Source organism: Lactuca sativa, chromosome 8 (assembly GCF_002870075.4).
Source record: "Lactuca sativa cultivar Salinas chromosome 8, Lsat_Salinas_v11, whole genome shotgun sequence".
NCBI classification, from domain to species: Eukaryota; Viridiplantae; Streptophyta; class Magnoliopsida; order Asterales; family Asteraceae; genus Lactuca; species Lactuca sativa.
The window spans coordinates 12,835,716-12,861,152 of NC_056630.2; the positions used below are offsets into that span (position 1 = coordinate 12,835,716).

Consider the following 25,437-nt stretch of genomic DNA (forward strand, 5'->3'; position numbering starts at 1 on the left):
ATGGAATAGAATCAAAAGTCATGATCTGAGGGTCTATGATATTACAATAGGGTAACATGTACCATATAATCACACAAATTTTAGCATCAGGGGATTTTAGTCAATTAACCTATATTAAAAAAGGAAATTTTCAGATTTTTAGGGATAATTAATTCCTTTATTTTTAAAATTTTGAATATTTTAAATTAATTCAAATTTAAAAATCTGATTTTACTTTGTCAGAATGAGAGAATGCCAACCATAAACTAGTAAATATATTTTCAATTTTATTCTTGCAAAATACATTTCCAATACAGTTATATTTGATAATCGACATGATTTAAGAATAAGATATTATTCATATACATCCAACCTGGGTCTATGATTTTATTTTTAATACACATCCGAAACAAAATACAAATTAATACATATTCTTACAGACTAAATATCCTTATACATTTTAATATAGTTATACGTATTCTAACAGAATATCATTAAAAATGAATAAAATTCTTAAAAATAGCATTCTTGAATATACAATTATTGAACAGATACACTTGATCTTCTTCAATGGTCCATATAATCAACTTGATCTTCACATATATACTTGTTGTTGAACTCGATTCCAAATATTTCTCTTGTATGATTAATATTGAATTTCTTCTCCATGCAATTCTAAAAGAATAAGATACATTACTCGTTAGTATTACTAGTTAAACAAATATACTTGTTGTTAACAAACATTCTCAACGACATTCTAACAGAATGCATTTATATAAATAAATTCTAATAGAATACATTACAAAATGCATTATGGTAGAATACATTCTGCTATAATACACTCTTATTCTCCATGTTTTTTTGTTTTTCCACATCAATGACATCCTCTTAAAGACCTAAATCCACAAAGAAAACAATAATTAATTTTCAAATATTAAAAAATCCAGTACATTATAAGAGAATAAAAATTATAAATTTTGAATTTGGATAGAATGTAGTAGATATTAAAGAATTGTAATTTATTCTAATAGAATGTAATCCTCAAATCGCTTGATCAAAAACCAAAAGTGTATGAAGAAAAGTATTTACTCTTATCAGTGCATGTAGCCTTCAATCAACTATGACAATTCAAAAAGGCCTCAATGTTTCTAAGTCAAAAGCTCCCTTGTTTGTTACAATCAAATTGCATTATAAATAAATAAAAAATACCTAGTAATTTAGAACCATGTGAAATTTTAGTTAAATTAATTCCTATCTACAACCATTAAAATGTACCTCTGATAAAAACTATATTCTATGAGAATGTCATGAAATCAAATTCTAGGCATTTACATTCTATGAGAATTCTGCCATGAAAATTAGTTCTAGGCATTCTTGAATCATTATTGAATGTTGAATAATCATATCCTACATTAGAAAATAAAAATTAAAAATTTGTGCTGAAAATTTGGCTCGGACAACCCCTGTTCAAGGGACTGTAAATTAGTCATTTTTAGTCAAATCAGAATGATCCTAAAGCCTAAGATGTAACTAACATAGAGGAGAATACGCAAAAAAAAATCATCTAATTTGGAGCTAGTATGAAAGAGATATGACAAGTCAAAGATAGAATTTTTTTTTGAACAGAGTAAAGTGCTGAAAATACAAGTTTCAAAAATAATATATAAGAAAAAAAATCATAGTACCATTCTTTGCACCATTGAATAAGTATTTCAAACCAGTTAATTTATAAAATAGACATAAAAAACTCCTAATTTTCAAGGAATTTGAACTTACCTACAAAGCCTCCTCAAGTTGTAACTAAATTAAATATTATATATTGTGAGTATCTATGAATTAACCAATTTTTATTTAACAGGAAAGATAATTAAACAACTACAAATTTGAGACTTGATGTGCTTCGTAGTGCTTACCAAGAGAGATGAATTAAAATTCATGTATTAAACAATTAGTTTTTTACCAGGGTAGTTAACTTAAAATCATACCAACCTTAGCATATAGATTAAAAATCATGGATTCCATTACAGAAAATAGAAAAACCTTCGCATACGAATTCAAATCTATGAACACTCAAAAGGAGCACATGAATATCAAACGCCAATGTCCGTGACTCGATGGGAATTCCGTTTGGAGAAAGGAGGAAGACGATGGTGAAAGCATCGATGTTGAAGGAATGAGGTCGTCAGTGTGGATAGGGGAGAATCACTGCAGATTGGAATGTTGTTTCGTCGCCAAGCACTGTTAAAACCCTTTGTTCTCCGATTCATAAAGTTTGTGGTTCAACGGTGGTGTGGGGTGGTGCTATTGCTCTGGTGGTGTCGAAATAAGGAGAAGAGAAGGGTTTTCGGACCTGTGAAGAGAGAACAAGATGATGGTGGTTTTACACTATGATTTTTAGAGAAATAAGGAGAATGGTGTTATAGGTTTGAGAAATTGATAACCTAAATTAATGAGATATTAATTGATTTTGTTTCTTTTACCATAATTAATTATAGTGTACATTACTCGTATACCCTTCTATTAATTATTATTCATTTAATTATTTCCTTAATTCTCATTATGGCATAGATGCACACAATAGTTGCAAGAAACATTTGAACCTAGCTCTCTTTCTTTCTCTCTCTCTCTCTCTCTCTATATATATATATATATATATATATATATATATATATATATATATATATATAATTTTAATTGTTGTAATTTTGAACACACAATTTCTAACACCTTCTGAAAAAAATCGACGGCCCGGTGATGGAGGGTGGCGGCAGTCCGATGGTGTTTGTCGAGTAAGTGAAGAGGAGAAGTTGCTAGAAGGCGAAGACTGGAGTTATTTTTTTTAATTTTTTATTAATAAAATTAGTTAATAAATATAAAATAGACAAAACTTCAAAAATTGTCTATTTGGCTTGAAAAGACAATTTTACCCTCATATTAGACGTAATAGAAATTTTTTTACTGAGTTTGTCAAAAGAACCATCCATTAAAATTTTTAAACCACAAGGACTATCTTTGATAACTTAAAAAGTTAAGGACTAAATTCGATTTTTTTTAGAAAACCCATGGACAATCTACGAAGATTGAAGATATTTTTTACAAACCCAAGGACAATTTTCCTTTTATAAATATAAGTAGTTTTTCCAAACACACAAAAAAAAAATTACATCTTCAACACAACTATATTTTTACATTTTATTTTTAAAGATTCTATTTTACATTATGTTTTAAACACCAAAATAAATATTCCAAAAATATTCTTATTTTCCAAGTTTGTATAATTTAAAAAAATACCCCTTCAAATTATAAAATTTCACAATTTTTTCTAATAAGTTTTTGTAACAACATTAAATCTTATATTACTAAATAAATACAACCAAATGAAATATTCGTAAACAAACATTTCATTAAAAACATTAAAAATTTTAATGCATTTTTTTATTATATTTAAAATATAACAATACAATTAGTTATTCTTGTTTTTATTTAATATTTATATAATTAAATTAAATAAATTAGATGTACATAAAACCAAACAAAAATGACCAAATATAACAATAGAAAGTTACTATAAATCAAGAAAATGAATAGTAAACTAGTGATACTCCAAATTCATTTATTAAATAGAATACAAATAAAGTTGAATTGCAGACTTTATTATCACATAATCTAATAAATATATTTACCAAAAAACTAATTTTTATTTTCAAACTCAAATCCAAACGTCCATTATATTCTTTTGCCAAAATAAGAAAAGGGACAATTAATTACTTTCAAAATACAAGGTACTAAGAATGCATTAGACAATTCAATAAGGGAAAACCCGTAGAATTAAAACTCAAGGATAGTAAATTGGAATTTCAGTGCAAAATCTTTTTCTTATATATATACACGTCTCGCCATTTTACGATTCGTGCTTCCATCAGCAAATACACTATCAACAAAAAATGAGCCGGTGGTGTGTAACCAATCACCGTTCACCGGCGCCACCGCTCCTCATCCTCGCCGTCCTCTCTGCATTACTCCTCATTCAGCCCTCTATCGCATGGCGTCCATGGCCTCACCATAGAAACAACGCGACGGAGCTCGAACTCGGAGGTTCAAAAAAGTACGAAGGGTCGTCGGAGTTTGTCAAACTCCGGTACCACATGGGCCCCGTTCTCACTGCTAACATAACCGTACACATTATCTGGTACGGAACCTGGCCTAAGGCTCAGAAACGCATTATCCGTGAGTTCATCAACTCCATCTCCGCCACCTCCGCCCAGTCACCGTCGGTTTCCGGTTGGTGGAAAACGGTGCAACTCTACACTGACCAAACCGGTTCCAACATCTCGCGAACGGTTCGTCTCGGCGAAGAGAAAAACGACCGGCTACTTTCTCACGGTAAAAAACTCACTCGTCTCTCCGTTCAATCGGTGATAAAAGCCGCCGTGACTGCTAAAACAAAACCCTTGCCGATAAGCCCTAAAAGTGGACTCTACCTGTTACTCACCGCCGATGACGTGTACGTTCAGGACTTCTGCCAGAACGTATGTGGATTCCACTATTTCACATACCCGTCCATCGTAGGGTACACTTTACCCTACGCCTGGATTGGAAACTCCGGGAAGTTTTGTCCCGGTGTCTGTGCATACCCCTTCGCCGTTCCCGACTACATCCCGGGGCTAAAACCGATGAAATCGCCGAACGGGAACGTCGGAATCGACGGGATGATCAGTGTGATAGCTCACGAAATCTCGGAGCTGGCTTCGAACCCGTTGATTAATGCTTGGTACGCCGGTCAAGACCCTGTGTTTCCGGTGGAGATAGCCGATCTGTGTGAGGGCATCTATGGTACCGGTGGTGGTGGGTCCTACACAGGACAAATGTTGAACGATAGAGATGGTGCCACGTATAACATGCACGGGATCCGACGGAGATTCTTGGTGCAGTGGGTTTGGAATCATGTGGTAAATTACTGTACTGGCCCGAATGCGCTTGACTGAAAAGCGGACAGTGGCAGTGGGTGTAATATTTTTCCCCAACATTTGGCCTGTCTAGTCCTTTTTGCCATAATTCCTGTTTAATTTTTTGGTCTGTTTTTATTAATTTATATATATTAAAAGTACTATTAGTGAAATTAGATAATTAAAAGAGGACGAAAATGGTACAAATTATTTGTCGGTACTTGTGTTTCCCGCCATTAGATATTTTCGTCTTTTAAGGGTAAAATGGAGAATACCGATGGGCCTGGAGTGATGTGCAATTAGATTTTTGTGAAAAAAAATGAAACGTAAAAATATTAAAAAGATTTATTTATGTTAATGAAAACAACTGAGTAATCATAATATCAAAATTTATTTTTTATAATAGTTTTAAAATAAATGAGACGCTATATGAATATTTTTTCGTCAGCTTCTTATACGGTTAGATTATAAAATATTTGATGGTTTTAAATTTTATTTTCCCAAGTTTTTAGTAAAGGACTAAAATAGTGTTGTCATGATTTCATGCTATCATTCTAGTTTTGTTATGAGTTATGTGAAAAGCTAAATTATAAAAGTAATTCATCTCATATATAGAAACAAATCTAAGAATTCTTCTCCAGCACACGTGAATTGATTTGTTCTTCGAAGAATATCAGTTGAGTTGTTGTTTAATAAATGTTAATATAAATTTTAAAAGTAGATAGCTATTAATGAAATTGATTCATACCAAAATCATTGTAATCGGTTCCGAGATTAATTCAAGCGTTATAGGAACCATCAGTTTTGTGATTTGTTTTCTGAAAATTATGTGGTTAAAAAATATTATACTCTATTGAAAACAACTATGTAATGGAATTTATTTATTTTTTTTGGAACCGGCGGGGATCTAATCCAATCACCCCAATTAATACTACATTTGTCATATCTATGTTTTATCCACAGAAATGTTATAGACTTAATCGAATCGACAACCTTAATCGGATTAGCAATATCGTCATTGAAGATTCTATCATTCCTGGCATGCCAAATGGCCCACAGAGCACCATAGCGGATCGAGAACATAGCCTTCTTCTTGCGATTGGAACCCATCTTCAGTCTGACACCCTCATCAATAATTCCTCGAACAGAGTTGGCGTTTATCTTCCCAATGCCGCACCACTTCTCCAGATTCCTCCATACATGATCCGCAAACGGGCAGTCAACTAGGAGATGGTCGGAAGTTTCTAACCTCGAGATACATGCACTATACCATTGGGAGTCTACCTTAACATTCCTGTGGCTAATGGCCAACAAAGTTGGGATTCGACCCAACCTAGCTCGCCAAGCGAAACATACAACTTTCATTGGCACCCACTTAAACCATGGAAATTCACCGTCGCATATTAGGTGTAGGGATCTGTCTATTCTCGTTCTCATCATAGCTACACAGTAATTCTCTTTACAAAAATCAGATTCCCAGGTATCGTCGATTGGTGATTTTCTAATAACATCATGAACTAGAATGTTTACTTTTCTAAGTTCAGTTTTGCATCTAACAATATTATTCCAAACTCCAGGGATATTTTTTGAAGCATCAATATTTTCATTCGGACTCCCCATATAATTTGATGGTTTTTTATTATTATATATTATATACAAAATAGAAGAATTGTTATCAAGTTGTAAAGCAACAATATAATGCACTTTTATATTTTAAGGTTAATGTCAATGGCAACTAATAGTGTTCATTTTACTTTTTGTGCCTTAATTATAATCATTATGTCGTTAAATTTTGGGTTTTCATTACATCAATAAAGTGTGTTAGATGTATTTTATACATCTATTTGCACGTTTACCTCACGTATTTACATAGCTGGTTAATTATAAATTAATGCATATTACTCATTTTACAATAAAGTTTATGAATTGTGGTGAGCACGTTGGCTTCAAGGTTTTTGGTGGAATTTCAAGTGCCTTTGAAGATTAGAACTTATCAAGGATAATGTATGGAAACTTAGGGCAAAACGAATAATTTGGCTTTGAAAGGACGTCAAACTACCTGTGTTGTATGTTATTGTAAATGCAAAACTGTTAGGTGTGTCAGACCCAACAAATAAAGGGGTACAACTGACTCCAAATACACTGCTTTAATGCACTAAAAAGTAGTAAAAGGCAAGCAGGGTCGAACCACAGAGACACGGGACAAAAGTCTATACCTTTTTGTACAAGGTACTTTGGTCACAAAGGGGGGGGGGGGGGGTTGTTTGCAAAAGTAAATAACTAAATAACAATCTACTTTAAAAGCATGCACAAAATGAAATAGATTTGTAAACAAATTGATTGAATGGTTCTAGTTCTAGTTCTCAATGTTGTTGTTCAACTTGATTATGACTTGATGTAATTCAAGATTGCTATTCTATGTTGGTACTGAAAGATATTAACACGCTCTAATAACTCTCGCTTGCCAAATTATCTAACCAAAACACGCTTTTTGATTAGACCTAGCTTTACTAATTCAACCTAAACACGCTCTTAGATTGTATTGAAAAACCGCATTAAGTTTTGTACAAGCTTCCCAACAATGTTCATTTCTTCTCATACGCTCGGAAGTGTGAAAACATGTGATATATGTTTTACAATAAGAAAACTTATTGCTTGTTACCAATTATTAACTCAATAGAACGATTAGGTGCCCTAAAAGTTAATTAACTGCACAAAAATTCAATTCATGAAGGTGGCCAATCAAACACAAATCAAATTCAAGGATTCTAGTTTAAACAAAAACATAATCACTAGAATAGAATCACAAATCAAACATCAAATCATATGCTTCAAGTCAAGCAATCAACATGTTTTGAACAAAAACTAGAAACTATGGTTTCTTAGCCACACATGGCTAAGAACAAATCAAACAAGAATAAGATGGAATTGGAATGTTTAATCCTTACAAAAGTGAAATCCAAATGTTTGCAATGATTAAGTCTTCTCAAAAACTCCAAGAATTCTCCCAAAATTGCCCTAGATCGCCAGAAACTGCTCCCCAAAACCGTTCTCCCTTCAAATGACGTTCTTCTGCTCTTTTAATTAAAGTTCACGTGACTTGCCATAAGGCCATGCGTTTTTAGCATGGCCATGCCTTTTGCCATGTGTTTTTGGCATGGCCATTTGTCTTGACCATGTGTTTTTGGCATGACCCAAGCTTTTTGCTAAAAATCAAACAAGTCTCCACTGTTGGCTCCATCTTCAGTCTAGCTTCACTAGGGGTGAGCAAACCCGAACCAAGAAACCGAGAAACCGACAAAAACCGACGAAACCGAAACTGGAAAAACCGAAACCGAATCAAAACCGACGGTGTGGGTTTTAAATTTGTAAAAACCGACTTTCCGAGTTCGGTTTCGGTTTTGCCCCCAGAAACCGACCCAACAACCCGAGAAACCGACCCCTCTTTAAAACCGAGAAACCGACCCAGCAAACCCGCAAACCCGATGCTTTTTACTAATTATTTTATGTTTCTATATATATATATATATATATATATATATATATATATATATTAAAAAAATAAAAATAAATAAAAGAAGCTTAGGTGTTTTTTTAATTATTTAACTAATTGTTACATTTCTGGAAAATGGGTTCAAACCCAAAACCCATGGGTTTAAACCCAGAAACCGTAAGTGTATGGGTTGAACCCAAGAAACCGAGAAACCGCCCAAACCGATATCAGAAACCGAGAAACCGAACCGACCAGAAACCGACCCTATTGGGTTCTAAAAACCAGAAACCGATCATTTACAGGTTGGGTTGGGTTGGGGTCCAAAACCGACCCAAACCGACCCATGCACAGCCCTAAGCTTCACCACGAGTCGTGTTACTCAAATATGAGATGATAAATGACAGACACGACTCGTGTCAATGTGACATGAGTCGTGCTTCAAACGTAGTCCTTTGCTATGATGATAATGCACAATGACTCGGGTTCCGTCTTCTTGTTCTTTTCCATTGTATGGCCGGTTCATCTTCTCTTCATGCTCCAAAGCTCCATGCTCCAAGTTCCATGCTCCATAATGCCTGCAAAATAAATCAAAAATAGTGAAGTATCAGACATTCTTGATGAAATGTGCAATTGCCCTAATAATTAACTAAATGCAAGAATTATGAAGTAGAATGCTATAAAAGGACAGAAATAAACATGAAAAATAGGTGCATAAAATGCACCTATCAAAAACACAAGAGTTGTGGGTTACAAGTAAGGGCATTGGGTTCCCATGAGTCGTGTGCTTTGGCAATAGCCAGATCCAGGCATCGTAACTTGTTAGACATTTCAATTTAGGCATTGTACTTATGAAAATACACAAGCCATGTGTTTTTACTTTTTACACTAAATTCACCCTACCTAGGGTGAATTTGAGTGAGGAAACTAGAGAATAATCGGCCGAGGAACGAAGATTCTTGATTGGGTGTAGAGAGGGGTTGAGGGAAGAGAAGGATGAAAGAGAGGAGAAGATAAGAAAGCATAAAAAATGAAGATCATGGGTTCTTGATATTGTGTACTACTTAAAGTGGGAGCAATTGTGTGTTTTTTCATTGATGATTAACATTATATTTGCAACTAGATTAATATATGAGATCCTAACCAACTTTTTAAATGATGAGATCTATAACCAATTGATCATTTTCAAGACCTTGTTAAGACACTAACGATACATATTACATTTTGGAAATGGTTAATCTCGTTGTATGTTATTGGTTTTCAAGTTATATGCTGTGCAAATAGTCAAGTAGTATGTATTGCCTTACATTAAAATATTGGTAAATTAATAAAAAAAAAAAAACGCGTTTAGCTGAACGTAAGAGAGACATTTTTATAATGCTATTACTATGTATATATGAAAATACAAGGTCATTTTATGATTTTATTCCTTAGTCTTGTTTGAAGTTAATTATCATAAAAACTCAGAATTAAATAAATATTGTATTGTAAGATTTAAATATCAAAATAAATTTATTTAGTCTTTTTATGGTTTTAAATGTTCGTTTTTCTGTTTCTTTTGAAATTTTCACATTTTAAACATAAAAATCGCATAGATGACTATAAATGGTGATTAAAAAAGAAAAATAGAAGTACAGAGGAGTGTGGGTTATTGTTTTAGTTTGTTATTTATTAGGTAAAAAGAATAGATGCTTTTTAGGCGCCGATTTGCTGCTTTTCCGCCACCTTTGTTTTGGATTAGACGCTTTTTCAATTTCATTTCGATACCATATTATTTTTTTCTTTGGCCAATATCATATGTTCTTTTATTTGTCTTACACCATCTAATATTGGAGCAATATTTTTGATTATTTTAGTTATATTTCTGTAGTTAAATAATAACTTTTATTATAGAATTTATACTTTATTTATAGAAAAATATTTAATATAATGTTTTTATTGATTAGTCAATTCTAAAATATATCAGATACAATTATTTATCACAGGACATACGAAATATATAATATTGCGTTCTATCTCCTTTTCTCCCATAATTCCGCCCGTGAATTGGCGTACTTGACTGGTCCCCAAAATATTTCGGTGGTTCTCAATCTAATTTAACTTTAATGCTTGATTGATAGTTTATTTTTAATTTATTTACTTTTTATAACCATTTTTTATTATTGTTATATTTGGGTTTTACCGGGTTAATATATGTTTGTTTCATTTACATACATTTCGATTGGATAAAATCTCTTTTTATTTAAAATTATACCCAACAATGATAACATTAAATTAAGGCATCTTACTTAATGCCACGATAAATGAACCAATAGTGTTCTGAATAGTACATCAGTTAATATGCAATTGTGCTTACATTAACTCTATTTAGCTCTCATTCGTACTTTTGGATGTTAGATACCAATTAAGATGTTTATTCTTTGTTACATGATGACATTGATTTACCTTCATCAAAATTTATATTTCGTTTCCAATGAAAATATTTGAAATAAAACATTTTCTCTTATATGTTTGCAACCAAGTGAATAAGCACTTCAAAAACAAATATATTTTATACAGACTATAGTATTAAAGGATTATTGAATGTATTTTAACTGAAAATTTAGATAAAATATTTTTTTTGTACGGCACATAAAATAATTAATGGGAGGTTTTAGAACCTCAAATTGACCATTTTTGTCATCATTATAAGATGATAAAAGCTGTCAACTAATATTCCAATTTGACTTAATTTCCACTTTACATTAAAAGATTACATATGCCATTAAAGTAACGTCTTCCTTTGTCGTATTTTATCGAAAATGACATACTTAATATTAAAGTAAAATATTTCTTTATTGTATCTTATATGATATTGTTGTAGATCAACTTCTATAAATAGATACAAAAACAATCAATGGAAACCATAAATATAAAATGCTATTGATCATAGGACATAGGGTGATTTAATTGAAAATGACTCATAATTCTTGCAAGAATTAAAAAAAAAAAAAAAGAATCTAAAATAAATAAAAAATCGAGAAGAGTGTCAAAATCAAAACTCAATCAATTAAGGAGAGCAGGAAAAGTGAAATATCCTAAACCAATCAAGCTCTCGTTAAGCCTAGACCGTGGTTTAAAAAATAGTATTTAAAAGAATGATGGCATCAATGTGAAAGGGAAAGGAAAGACTATACAAATTTTAAAAAGATAGAATTTCATGCAAAAAGCCCCGTTTTAATCATTTTTTTATAATTAAGTTGTACTTTCTCTATTAAGCATTTATTGAATTAAGTTATGTCCTAATAAAAACACAACGATTTAAAAGCTAGTTTGATCTCTAATATGTGTTGCTAATTTATAGAGAAACTTAAAAGAGTAAATCATTGTACACAAGAGACCACTCTAGCTATATGTATCTACTTGTAGCTACCTAACCTAACTGGCCAACAGTCCATGTGCTTAAGTAATTCAGACCCCCACCCCCGCTTCTGGACCACTGAATCAACACATAATCATCCAATCCCAAAAGGCCAAAACCATAAATGGATGACAAAGAAAGATTGTTGAAAAGTTGTTGCAAATTGACTTCTTTTTGTAAGAAAGGTGTTGGTGTATGGGCTTGGGGATGGAGTGGTGCCATCACAATGGAAGTTGAGATAGGGGGCACCGACCAAATGTATGCAAAATGATGTCAAGTATATGAAAAGAAAGATAAGCACACATACAAGACAAACAAACGTGGTGCAACACCCAATTGAGTTGTGACTAGAGGTAAATGAGTATTTATAATGTGGACATACAATACGGAATGGAAATTGATGTGTTTAATTGTAAAGAATAATGGGTATTGATAGATTTTTAAGTAGTTTAGGCTTTTTTTGGGAGGCTAGTTGAAAAGCTTGCTATTAGCTAAAGAAAATAGTTTTTATCTTATAAATTGATAAAGTAATTAGGTTTGATAAAAATTAGTTTATAAGTTAGATGATAAATGTAAATTAACATAAAAAAAAACACGAGAAAAAAAAATCTCGCCAAAAACCTTAAGCATTTACCAAAAGTAGTAAAAAATTAAGGAAATAACCAAAATAACTAACAAAATCTCATATCCTTGCCTGTAATTTCATAGACTGTGAGCCCAATGTATTTAAACATTTAGAAAAAAAAAATTACCCTTATTTTCACATTTTGAAGCTCAATGAATTCTAAGAGCTGAAACCGTATTGCCCTCTAATAATGTTGTAAATGATCTAATCTTTAGTTATTTTGTTTGTATTTTATAAGATAATGTTTATAACATCATTGTTCTTACAAACATTGTAGTTAATGCTTTAAAAACTTGTATTTTACGTTTCAAAACTTGTACTACCCGGAGAGGAAATCACACATGACATGTACATCTATGATTGTACAAAACTTAATGCAAAAGTTGTACATTAATGACTTGTACAATCGCGGATGTGCATGTCATCTGCAATTTCTTAGATATTTTTTAAAAGCTATAACACTTTGAATAAAGGAAATCACAAATGGCTTTCCTATCTAATTATATAAGACTTTAATGTATATTTTATGCATTAAAGACTTGTATAATCACAATGGGAATGTAATTGTGATTTCCTTTCTTCAAGAAAAAAATCAACGAAATCATAGTTTGCAAAAGAGGATATCGCAATCGGAATGCCATTTATGCAAAATGACAATATTTTTTTGACAAAATTGCAAAAATAGTCCCTGTGGTTGGCAAAATTCTGCAGATTTGGTCCAAAACGAAATGTTGATGCACCACTGGTCCAATTTTAGATACCTTGTGTGGTTTTGGTCCCTATGGTTGACATTTTGTGTGTTTTTAGTCCAAACCCAACCTGAAATGACGAATATGCCCTTTAATGATTCTTTTTTATTTATTTTTAACTTTTTATTACTATTTTGATTAAAAAATATAAAGAAAATAATACCACCCTCCCCCCCCCCCCCCACCCTCTCTCTCTCTCTAAAAACCCAAATCTTCACTTCATCGGTTTCTTTATCAGTTTATCTTCTTCATCAAATCACATTTTCAGCCTACCATCCCACAAAAACATTAAAATTATATAATTAAAAAATCAACTTTATTATTTTTATAAAATTCGTTCATACTCTTATCATTTATTTTGTTATAGATATTCACGTCTCTAAACTTAATAAAAATTTAAGTACTTAAGTTATACCTTAAGAAAAAAATATAGTTTTTTAATCTTCAAATCAAAACGTTGTCATAACTTAAGAACTTAAGTTATACTTCTTTTTTCTAAAAGAAGTCACTAAGTGGTTTTTTTGGGTAATCATTAATAAATTGTTTTATTTCTTTAAAATTTAAGAGTATATTTAGAAAACTTGTTGGAAAAAACTCATGAATTCATCAACAAACGTATCTCAAATAGATTTTCAAAAAATTAAGCTTAAAGATAAAGTTTCATTCTAATGTTTAAACTTAAAGTTTTTAGTTTAAACAAAAAAAACCCTAAATCTAAAAACTTCTTTAAAGAGATTTCTTTCAAAAACTCATAACTACTTTTTTTTTTTCAAACACTTTGTGTCCAAATAAAAACCAATAAGTGCTAATTTTGTCAAACATTTGCACAATAAAAATAAAAATTTATTTTGTAGTTGTTTGGACAAATTTGCGGGCCAAGTTTTGAAGCAAAATGGCTATATTTGTTTCAAGGACTGGTTAAGCCCAATTTATTTGAGGTTAGGTTAAAAAAAGTGGCGTTAATGCTAGTTTTTTTTTTTTTTTTTTTTTTTTTTTTTTTTAAATTGTTATAAAATTTTAAGTTCTTTCAGTCCATATGTTATATTTTGGGCCAAGGCTGTGGATGAGTAACCAACTATCAATGTCACTTTTTTATTATATGCATTGAACAAGTTTTGTAGCATATCAAGTCACTAAACCTACTTTTCTAGTTTGAATTATATCAATATGTCAGATGATCATTTATCCAAAAAAGAAATTGACTCGTGATATTATATCACAATATCACATGCTTCAAGCTCGGATGACATAAAAAAGAATTAATTAATAATAAAACCTATTCGGTACAACAGGTAGCAATTTACTCAGTGCTATAATGAGAGACAAATAGAAAGTAGATCGCTATTTATTACATTTAGCCCTTTATATAAAGATAAAGTATTGAGATTACATGCAAGATCAATTTGAGCTATTGGGTTTCTCATTTTCCAGATACTTAACGACTCCATAGACAACTGTTCCAGCAACAAACAAGAACACAGTTGGGGTAAATGATGGATAAAGATACTTCACAAACAAAGCATCCCATTCTTCAGGAAGGAAACCTGTACACACAAAGCATTACAATCAAGCCCACAAATCATGAATATAATAAAATGTCATGCTATTCCATTCTTCAAATCATCCCCACTTTGTCTCTTTTTGATCCCAAGATAGTAGAAGATAAAGAGGGATGGACTACAAAATCGTCATTTGAGATTTGTTCAAGAAAAATCATAGAACTTGGATAAAGATCAACAATGTTCAATCTCCTCCTCTCTTCAAATTTATGTGCAAGGTGCTAACAAACATATATGCAGCTCCTAGGTTTAGTTTTTCAGAACTGTTCAGATTCATGGAAGAAATACTTAGTTTACTCGATCTAAATTCTTAACACCAAGATGGTGTTTAGGAGAATAAAATTCAATTAGTTGATAACTGTAACTGATTGTGCTTAATTTCAATTCGAAGTTATAATTTGCAATACCTGAAGCAGCAAGAGCAAGCCCTTCAAAAATAATTAGCGAACCTAGCCCTAACCAAGCAAGAAGAAAAGCGCGCTCATTGATGCCCTGCTCATTTGACGCCTCTCCTCCTCTTTCCGCTTGTTGAGAAGCAAATTTAGGAGTATCAACTGGATCTCGGCGAATAATCCGAGCTCTTTCCTTCTTACCTTTTTGCTTCTTCACCGGAGATGATGTAGAAACGGAAGAAGTCGAGCCAAACCCTAGGGGCGGTGACTCGGATTTGAGGGACGAAGAGGTCTCATCGCTTGATTCGGAAGACTCTGGTGATGAAGATGTGTTCTGTGCTTTAATGGCGGTCAGATGGCGAAGTTGATGGCGGGATTTGTGGCTGAAAGTGATGAAGGTTGAAGATGAGGGGAAAATTAACGCCATTTTCTGTTTAGTTCGTTAAGCCACCATTTTTGCAGGTGATTTTACAGACTTTTCTTATTTCCTTTTTCCTCCTTGTAGTTTTGTAACATGCCTTTTATATCCTTCTACTTTTTGAGGTTTTATCTACTTTTATAAGTAATAAAACCTCAAAAGGAATTGGCTTTAACAAAAAACACTATTTTATAGGGAGTTTGGAGAGCTAGGAATACTCTTGTCTTTAACAAATTTCTCTCATCCCCAACTAATATAACGCCCCGTTCCTGGTACGTATTAATTCATTAATGTCTTTTATAAAGAGCTACTCGATAAGTAGTAGCCCTAACTCGTCAAGTAGATGTCAGGATTGGATGTGGGTTTAAGTGACCTACTCGGCGAGTCCGTGTCTTGACTCGACGAGTAGGCCACTCTGGATGAAACCCTAATCCTTAGGGTTTGTACCCTATTTAAACGTCCTTATAGCTCTCATCCCAACCTCCAGCACCTCTAGAGCGTTCCCCCCTTAAAACCCTAGCCCTCCATTGGTGAGTTTGAGTGTTTCCTTCTTGATTTTGAGTGTTTTGGTGTATTCTTGAAAGTGTAGAAGAGAAGGAAAGAGAGAAGGTTCAAAGGAGAAGAAGGAGATCCAAAAGCTAGTTTCCATTTGCTACTTCATCTGGTAATAAAGCCTCTACCTTGTTCATTTACCTAGTAGATCTTCATATATGCTTGTTTTGCCACTTTTGGGACATTTCAAGGTCCAAACTCGAGTTTGGAGCTCCCTTAGGGTAGGGAACTATAGATCTGGACATCTTTGAGCTCCGGGAGCTCAAAGTAGCTACCTTTATGCAAAGCAAGGCCTTGCTCCAAACCATAGGTTCCCATTTCTAGCTTATTCTGGTGTTTTAGCTTCATACCTCTATGCATGTACGTAAAGTTGGCAACTTTACGTGTTATATCGGCCTTAGAAGCTCAGATCTATGAATTGGATGCACTAGAATCGATTAGAATCAACTGTATAGTAAAGACATGCATAGGACCCGACGAGTCATTCATTGGACTCGGCGAGTCGGAGCGCAAACTCCTGATATCTCCGATTTGAGAGTTGTGAGTTGAATCAGTGAGTGGAAGAGGACTCAGTGAGTTAGGACAAGGATCTGGAAGTAGAGGGACTCGACGAGTCTATGCCCCGACTCGGCGAGTCGAGTCGCGAGTTGGAGAATTGTGAGTTAGGGAACTCGGCGAGTCCATAGAAGGACTCGGCGAGTAGAGTCAACCTGGAAGTTGATTCTGACCAGGACATTGACTTTGACCAGGGGTAAATTGGTTATTTACTCCATGAGGAATCATCAGTTGATTTAGAATGTTATGTGATTGTAGTCGGAGAGTCTCCGGAGCAGCAAACAGGGATTTCTCACTCGGGATATCAGTAGCCAGTTATACGAGTTGAGTTTCCTTCCAGTAGGAACGGGTCTACGACCACAATGCCGACCCATTTAGATGATAGTAGTTCCGGACTTCGGTCTGATGTCGGGCGGGGACCGATGCAGCAGTATGTATGCTTGATGTCTTTGTGATTCATGCATGTTTGTGATATGTGTTATATGATCCGGACTTCGGTACGATGTCGGGCAAGCCCGATGCAGTATGTGATTATGCTATATGTTCATGTTATGTTATGTTCAGTTTATTCCGGAATTCGGTCTGATGCCGAGCGGGGAATGATGCAGTGGGCGGGGCCCAAGTTATTCCGGACTTCGATCTGATGTCGGGCGAGGCCCGATGCAGTGGGCAAGGCCCAATATGTGTTATTTGTGTTATTGTATGGTGTGTAGTAGTTTGGGGGAGCTCACTAAGCTTTGTGCTTACAGTTTTCAATTTTTTTTATAGGTACTTCCACTAGCAATGGAAGGGCTCGGGTTGATCGCATGACACACACCACAGTCACAGCCTGGGAGTTCACTCTGATGATTTGATATGGGATTTTGATTTGAGACAGATACTATGATGTTTTATGATACATGATTATGATTTTACTTATGATTTTGGATGGTTGATGGTTTTATTAATGTTTTAAAAAAGAAATTTTTGGGTTGTATTTTTGGGATGTTTCAACTAAGTTGTTTGAAGACATAAAAGCATTAACTTTATCGTGGGTTAAAAATAAAAGGAATGAAGTCCATATGAACCGTGAATCTTGATGTGTTTTCCCTTTGGTTGTCATGTAACTTGGTTTCCTATGTATTGTATTTTGTTTGCTTTCTTTTGCCTCTAGCTTCTTGCTAGAGGTTTAATAATAGTTTTGTCGTTAAAAAATCTACTTTTATAAGTTATGCTTAGACAATATTAGATGAAACTCTGACTTGGTGCTTTAATTAATCTTATTGATTAATACTCCTAATCTATTGGTTGATTTAGTTGTTCATGGAAGGATAGTAGAAGAGACTCGTCTTAAATCTTAGGTCGACAAAGAATCTAAACCATTTACTTCCCTTGTTATTTTTGTTGTCCTACAATGATCTCCAACTACAAACAACAAAATACCATCTTCTAACGTTTCTTATAATGAATGTGATTATGCAACAAAAGAACCATTGGAAATCCAAGTGTTCATTATTTCTTAACAAAGGAAAACAACAACGACGATGACCCGCCATAACAAAAACGTACTGTCTGGATCATTTCAGCTACCTCCTTCGGGTCCTACTCCATGGTCACCTTGTCCACCTCACTTTAACACTACAATTACTGCACCTTTACTAAAGAATGTTGTTAATACTACCAATCCACCACTATGTCATCATTTGTTTTAGATCTTAGGTTTTTTTTAGCAAAAATAGTTCCTTACTTTCTGGTCCCTTGTCAGGTCATCGACCTTATATATAGATTTATCTTCTACTATTTCAATTATACCTTCCTCCTTATGGATCTTAGATGTAGGTGTATATCACCATATGTCACCTTACGTTTCATTATTTGTCTCATTGTCTCTTGGTTTTCTTGTATCTATTATGACTCTCATTGGTACATCTATGTCATTAGAGGGTGTTGGTTATGTTGTTACTTCTTCTAAAAGCCTCATAATATTTTATGTTGTTATTATATTCCCAAACTTTATTTAAAAATTGTTTTAGTTAGACAACTATCTTTGTCTAAATTTGAGTTTGAGTTTTCTTTTATGATTCTCTTTGTTGTGTCCATGACACATGATCTTAAAAGGCGAGTGAGACTGGTCTTAGGCCAGGAAAGTATTTGATGGGTGTTCTTTCAGGTATTGACTTGTCTTCTTTTTGTTTGAGTTACTTGTATTTTGATTTTTATGTATGACATTCTTGTTTAGGATATGTATAAATGTCACATTTACAGTTCTCAAGAGCTCTATGTCATGGATGTATTTAATGTATTTGATGTTGTTACTTATAGTGTTGATTTGTCTTCTTTTCTCGTTTAAGTCTTTTTGTATTTTGATTTTTATCTATGACATTGTAACATCCATATCACCGGTATGTAATTTATTCTGACTTTATTCAACTTAATTCACAAAAATTTGAAAATCGAAGAATCTGGAATTAATCGCGTTGGACGCGACAAGTCTCTTAAGGGCGCGACGCGCCTGACCCATGGGTTGAGCGTTTTTTTTTATGGTTTTGGGGCTATTTAAAAACCTTTAACTCTATAGGTTTGGATCATTTGCGGCCTCCAACGTCATAGAGAGAGTCTCTAGAAATCTTAGTCCCATTTTCTCTCATTTTGAGTCTTGTTTCACATTGAGAGCTTATTGTCCCTTTGTTTGTGCTTGAAGCTTAAAGATCAAGATTTCTTTTGGTGCATTGAAGCGAAGAGAAAAGTGTAGATCCAACAAGGTTGCACCTTTCTTGGACCTTTGTGAGGTACAAAGCTTCAAGCTTCCCTTTTAGTTTACTAGAGATTGCTTATTCTCATTTTTATGCACTTTTGGTCCTTCTTTGGTAGTGAGCTTGGAGTTGAGATGACTCCAGCTTCTTTTGAGTACTTAGGATTGTTCTACGGACCTTTTGGACTTAGAAAGTTGGTGTTTTGTGCATGTCCTAATAAGCCATGCAAGTTGTGCTGGCTTTTTAGGTCATTTTAGTGCATAAAGTTTAGATATTGCTTAATTGGAGTGTCTTAATGAGTAAAGTTGGAAACTTTATCCATTAAGACCACGCTAAAGATCGTATATGGATTTATGGGCTCTTAACTTAATGGATTAAGTCTTTTCACCTTATGAAGAAGGTCTGGACGCGACACACTTTTTAGGGTTTTCTAAGGCGTGTTTGTTTTAGCCTGAGATCCTGATTTTTTTTGTCATTTTGTGGATACGGGACACCCAGAAGATGGTGTGGCGCACTCATTGACCAACATATTGACTTGTTGACTTTTTGACTAAGTTTAACCTTGGATCAAACTTTAGGGTTTTAGGTCATAGCTGAGTTTGTCCCTTTTTTATTTAATATCTAGGTGATGTGTGAGAGTGGTATGTTAGTGTTCGCATGCTGTGGTGGTTGCCCGGTCTATCTACAAGGTGCGTTTTCTCACTATACTTATACTACAATATGGATCATCTGTATGCTAGGATATTAGTATGATGTAGTGAGTTGTTAGGCAGGTAGACTTGTTTAGACAATTGTTTGTCATTGTTGGTTTGTTTGTTTGTATATTTGTGTATTTATATATGTCGACATATTATGAGCGAGTTGAGGGCGGTTCAGCCTTGTGCTAAAGGCCAAGAAACTCCGGGTGAACCAACTTGTTTAGACAGTTGTTTGTCATTGTTGGTTTGTTTGTTTGTATATTTGTGTATTTATATATGTCGACATATTATGAGCGAGTTGAGGGCGGTTCAGCCTTGTGCTAAAGGCCAAGAAACTCCGGGTGAACCAACTTCGTGCCGAAGGCCATTACTTGTATGTAGTGTATGTATATTGTTGTGTATAATATTTTGGGGAACTCGTTGAGCTTTGACTTGTAGTTGTGGATTAAATGTTTCAGATATTTCAGATGATCTGGGGAAGACGAAGGTTTGACTGTAGACACTCATCAACATATTTAGCATTGTGTGATTTCGCGTTTGTTATAATACTCTAATTTTTGGATGATTGTCTTTTGTAACAAATGATTTTTATTGACTTGGGGTTTATGAAAATTGTATTTTATCTTAATTAAAAATCAAAAAATTTATTGTGTAAAATGAGACTTTATAAAATTAATCCCACATAAACCATTGAAAAAGGTAAAAGAATAAAATCTAAATGACTACATTTTCGAAGAAAAAAAATCATAGCCTAACCATCCATTTTTAACATTATATTTCATGAATTTAATTATTTTTCATATAAAAATTGTGTTCGTTAAATTTAACGTTTTGTGAAGTTGGGTAAAATGAGTATGTTTTAAAATTTAAATAAATTTGGATATAATAATACGGGTTAAGATCTACAGCCTGTCAATATGGTATTTTTTTGATATGAGAGAAGTGGAAGGATTCGACGATTCGTTTCCATCATATGGTATAGTTAGATGAAGAGAGTTTAATCATTTGCATATCAAGGAGAGTGGAAAAAGATTAACAATGGCTATAGGATGGTTAGGGATCTTTTAGGATGATACCATATAAATTTTGATAAAAATCACCACGATTCTGGATGATAATTCATTATAAAATCAAGAGCCACTTTAAAATAGGAAAGTATATCTACGTAACTAAATCTAACAAATTCCTAAATTTGTATACAAATCCTTAATAAGATTCGTGGCTTATTTTGTGGATGATGGATGGAAGATATGGGTTCGAATCTTTCCAAATTATTTTTTACACATGAAGTTAGGTCACTATTCTTTTACTTTCAAGTGACCAGTCTAACTACCATCCTTTTGGACAGAACTCCATGGGAGCCCTAGATATTTTATCATGTTAATCTGCAATATCCATTGATGGAAATCCAGTTCTATCTCCATGGCGATTCTTGTGTACCCCTGCATTCCAACTGCCTTGTTCTTGCAAAATCGTCGTCAATCAGCTCCACTAACTCCCGTCCGGTGTTCTTCTTCGGCTACCGTTAAACTGCCCACTTCTAAGGCAATAACAAGTTCCAATGGCGGAAAAAGCACCGGCGCTGCAGTTCTTTGGTACAAGAATGATCTTCGTGTCGATGATCATCCAGGTTTAATTGCTGCCTCGAAGCATACGGCGGTTGTTCCTCTTTATGTCTTCGATCACCGGATTCTTCGCTGTGAGTGCCTTTAACTACTTTACTACTACTTCCGCAATTAGAGTAAGCTTTCTTAAACCGATTCTTCGCGTTTCATACGCTATCACTAATCCTCGCATTGAAGAATAGTGATGCAATTTAGTATTTGAAGTTCCAGTTCAACGAAACGAAGTTTTGGAGAATAATTTGATGGTTGTAGCAATCAAAATGGTGCATATACTGTATACACAATATTTTGATGCATTGGTTCTCGTTTTACCAACTGCAGACTTCACTGAGGAAAAGCTTGAGCTGCTCCTCTTTGCTGTGAAAGATCTGAGAAACTCATTGAAGGATCTGGGATCTGATCTGATGATCAGGTCCGGGAGGACAGAATCTGTAATCCAAGATCTTGTAAAAGAGGTTGTTACCTTAAGGTTTGCTTGCTAAGAATTTTTTAGATTGAACAAGAAAAGGGGCAGCTTTCATCACCCAACCACTCATAATTAATTCATCACCTAGGGTTGAAACAGGTCAGAGCTGCAAACATTTACACACAAGAAGAGGTGGAATATGAGTTACAGTTGGTAATTGAGAAGGTTAAAGAAAACTTGGGAGACATAAAGAGCCCTAAAATATCTCTATGGAGTACCCCCTTTTATGATATCAAGGTATATCTTTCACTTCATCAGTACTAGTTTGCAAACTTTGCATTTTGGATTATGCTGATTTAATCTAAATCTTTCCAGAACATTATGGACATCCCATTGTCATATGAGGAGTTTCAACAATTAAAATTGTCCATACATTCACCTCTTTCATCCCCAAAGTTACCTAGCATAGCAACAGATTTAGCCTGGGGTAAGTATTAAGTAATATGGTTCCTATATGAGAAAGTAACTGTATTTAATTTGTTGTTTTGATATAGAAATTGTATTTGCTTCATGATCCAGGTGCTCTACCAACACTGAATGATTTGAAGGAATTCATAGATGAGAATCCATACAAATCAAAAGATACCTGGACTTCCATCAAGAACAATTCAGCTGAATACGTAATGCAGAATGCTAGGATTCTTGCATCAAATGGTCTGACTAGTCAAACCAATTTGATGCACCTTACTAAGACTAACCAGAAGAGAATAAAAAATTCAGCATTTATAACACAACAAGGAAATGTTATTGGAGGTGGGACAAATGATGTGCTTAATGCATTGTCAGCATATCTAAAATATTTAGAGGGTACTACACGCGATGATTGGCAGGAGTATGTATCATTCTTTTCCTGGATCTTTATGTAATATTTATATTTCAAATAATTGGTATTTGTATAAACACCTTTATATATATTATTACAGGGTGCATGAAAAATTACGCAAGGCTGAAACACGTGAAGGAGCTTCATTTGGTGTTCTTTTTGGACCTGTCCTTCAGCTTGGAATAGTTTCTAGAAGAAGAGTGTATTATGAGACTCTAAAATATGAAAAAGACAGAAATGGTGGATTTCTGTCGCCCTTTGGCTACTCAACTGCCACCATTGCTGCAGCAGCTGGGCATGTTCTCTCAACAGAGGTGTGTTTTTTCCACTATTGCCCTCTATCTTGATGAATCTTATTCCAAATTTGTGACTTTTTTTTTGGCAGTGGTATAGTCTTTTGGCATCAAGAAGTCAACTTGATTCAACTAAAAGATATTCTATTCGATACTGGAAGTGGAATGGTTATCTAATACAGGCTAGTTTAAAAAACTAATCCTTAAACTTTCTATACAGAATTTGATTTCAAATCACTCATGGGATTTTCTTGTTTTTTTTTTCTTTTCAGTATACTGTTGTGGGAAGTGAAGGTCCTGCAATTCTTCTTGTGCATGGTTTTGGTGCTTTTTTGGAGCATTATCGTGACAATATTAAGAATATAGCTGAAAATGGCAACCGTGTTTGGGCTATTACACTTTTAGGATTTGGAAGATCAGAGAAACCAAATGTTATATACACTGAACTTTTGTGGGCTGAGTTTATAAGAGATTTTATAGTTGATGTTATTCGGGAACCAGTTCATCTTGTTGGGAACTCATTCGGAGGTTTTTTTTTTTTTTTCTCAATCTTTTTATAAACTTTTCTTTTTTAATTCTATAAGTTATAATGATAATCTTTTTCTAATTGCCATGTGTACAGGCTATTTTGTTTCTATTGTTGCTGGTTTATGGCCTGCTTTAGCTAAATCTGTGGTCCTCTTGAATAGTGCTGGCCATTACATTCCAGAATATTCTTCTGTGCCTCCCTTTAAGGTAAATATATATATATATATATATATATATATATATATATATATATATATATATATATATATATATGAATTCTTTAAGATAAAATTAGAGGTTTTTGTGGAATTAATATATTTATTTATTTGCTTTTTAGGAAAGGAAAACTACAGGAATTGCATGGTTAGGTGCTAGGGGCATTTCGGGCTACCTGAAGTTGAGTGTTAGGAATTTAGTGAGGAGTTGCTACCCAACTGTAACTTTCTTGAGACCTTTTGTATCCATATAAAACTTTTTTCATATTATATTATGTTTTTTTTTTATTGATTGCATTTTTTTCTTTTTTTGCAGAAAAGGGATCGTGCTGATGAAGGGCTTCTCAGTGAGATGGTAAGGGCAGTATCCTTTAAGGCCATATTATATTTTTTTTAGAGTTTATAGTATATTTTTGTAATATTGGTCCCAAAAAGTTCTGTGTTGCAATTGTGGTCCTTATTTTAGGTTTTTTTTAACATAAATGACTTGGAACATGGACCAAAAATGTTACAAAAACCTCAAATAAGGATCAAAATTGCAAATCACTACTCAGGGACCAAAAATGTAACTTACTTTAAGTTTTTGTGAATGTTGTGAAATTGTGCATTTCCTTAATGAAGAATAGTCATATGACCCTGGTGCAGTGGTGGTTTTGGAAAGCCTTTTTACATTTGATCCTTCAATTCCAATGAATTATGTGCTCAAAGGACTTGAGGAAAAAGTCATGATTATCCAGGGGATGAAAGACCCGATTTCTGATTCCAAAACCAAAGTGAATCTTGTCAAAAAACACTTGAAAGAAATTGAAATCAAGGAGTTAGATGCAGGACACTGTCCCCATGATGAGGTACCAGAAGAAGTCAACTCTATCATTCGAGAATGGGTGGTCAATGTTGAAAACAGACATCAGATCTTGGAACAAAAAGTCAAAGATAGCAGAATGCCAACCAAAAAACAAAGTCTTGAAAAAGAGTTTAGTGGTCAAACCTCTTGAAAAAAAAGTTTTGAGGTAACAATTATGAAACTTGATTGTTATTTAGTGACAATATCTCTTATTCTTTTGTGTTAGTATCACATCAGCCATTGAAGAACACATTAAACCAAATGCTATGCAATGATTGGAATGAGTTGGTTTAGGACTTGATTTATGTAAGAAGTATTTAATAAATTACAAATGGTTTAATCATCAACCATATGTGCCTAGAAAGTATTTATACAACGCTAGGAAGAGAAGTAAGGTGCTTAGAAGAAGCTAGAAGAGCAAATGTGAGTAAATACCAAGAGTACATGTCCCTATCAATAATTTGTGATATGTATTTGGCTTAGTACTCTTGATTGCAATGTGTCTATTATATGTAATTGTTACATTCATGAAACATATTTTGGAAATT

General features: G+C 33.6%; 3 protein-coding genes across 3 annotated transcripts; 2 read left to right on the top strand and 1 right to left on the bottom strand.

Annotated features, from left to right (window-relative positions):
- Positions 1 to 3,879: 3,879 nt before the first annotated feature.
- On the top strand, positions 3,880 to 5,098 carry LOC111904037 (protein EXORDIUM-like 3). The gene has a single exon (XM_023899816.3). The coding sequence runs from the start codon at positions 3,924 to 3,926 to the stop codon at positions 4,962 to 4,964; it is 1,041 nt and encodes a 346-aa protein (XP_023755584.1). The 5' UTR covers positions 3,880 to 3,923; the 3' UTR covers positions 4,965 to 5,098.
- A 9,335-nt stretch (positions 5,099 to 14,433) lies between these two features.
- Positions 14,434 to 15,606, bottom strand: LOC111904038 (protein LPA2). The gene is made up of 2 exons (XM_023899817.3): positions 15,156 to 15,606; positions 14,434 to 14,733 (listed from the first exon to the last, which is right to left on the bottom strand). Exons 1-2 carry the CDS (start codon positions 15,565 to 15,567, stop codon positions 14,588 to 14,590), a joined length of 558 nt encoding a protein of 185 aa, XP_023755585.1. The 5' UTR covers positions 15,568 to 15,606; the 3' UTR covers positions 14,434 to 14,587.
- Positions 15,607 to 21,315: 5,709 nt separating this feature from the next.
- On the top strand, positions 21,316 to 25,236 carry LOC111904039 (uncharacterized). Its single transcript, XM_023899818.3, has 12 exons — positions 21,316 to 21,794; positions 22,042 to 22,175; positions 22,286 to 22,423; positions 22,502 to 22,613; positions 22,706 to 23,018; positions 23,110 to 23,323; positions 23,395 to 23,484; positions 23,575 to 23,830; positions 23,925 to 24,037; positions 24,168 to 24,266; positions 24,362 to 24,409; positions 24,672 to 25,236. Exons 1-12 carry the CDS (start codon positions 21,518 to 21,520, stop codon positions 25,038 to 25,040), a joined length of 2,163 nt encoding a protein of 720 aa, XP_023755586.1. The 5' UTR covers positions 21,316 to 21,517; the 3' UTR covers positions 25,041 to 25,236.
- Positions 25,237 to 25,437: the final 201 nt, after the last annotated feature.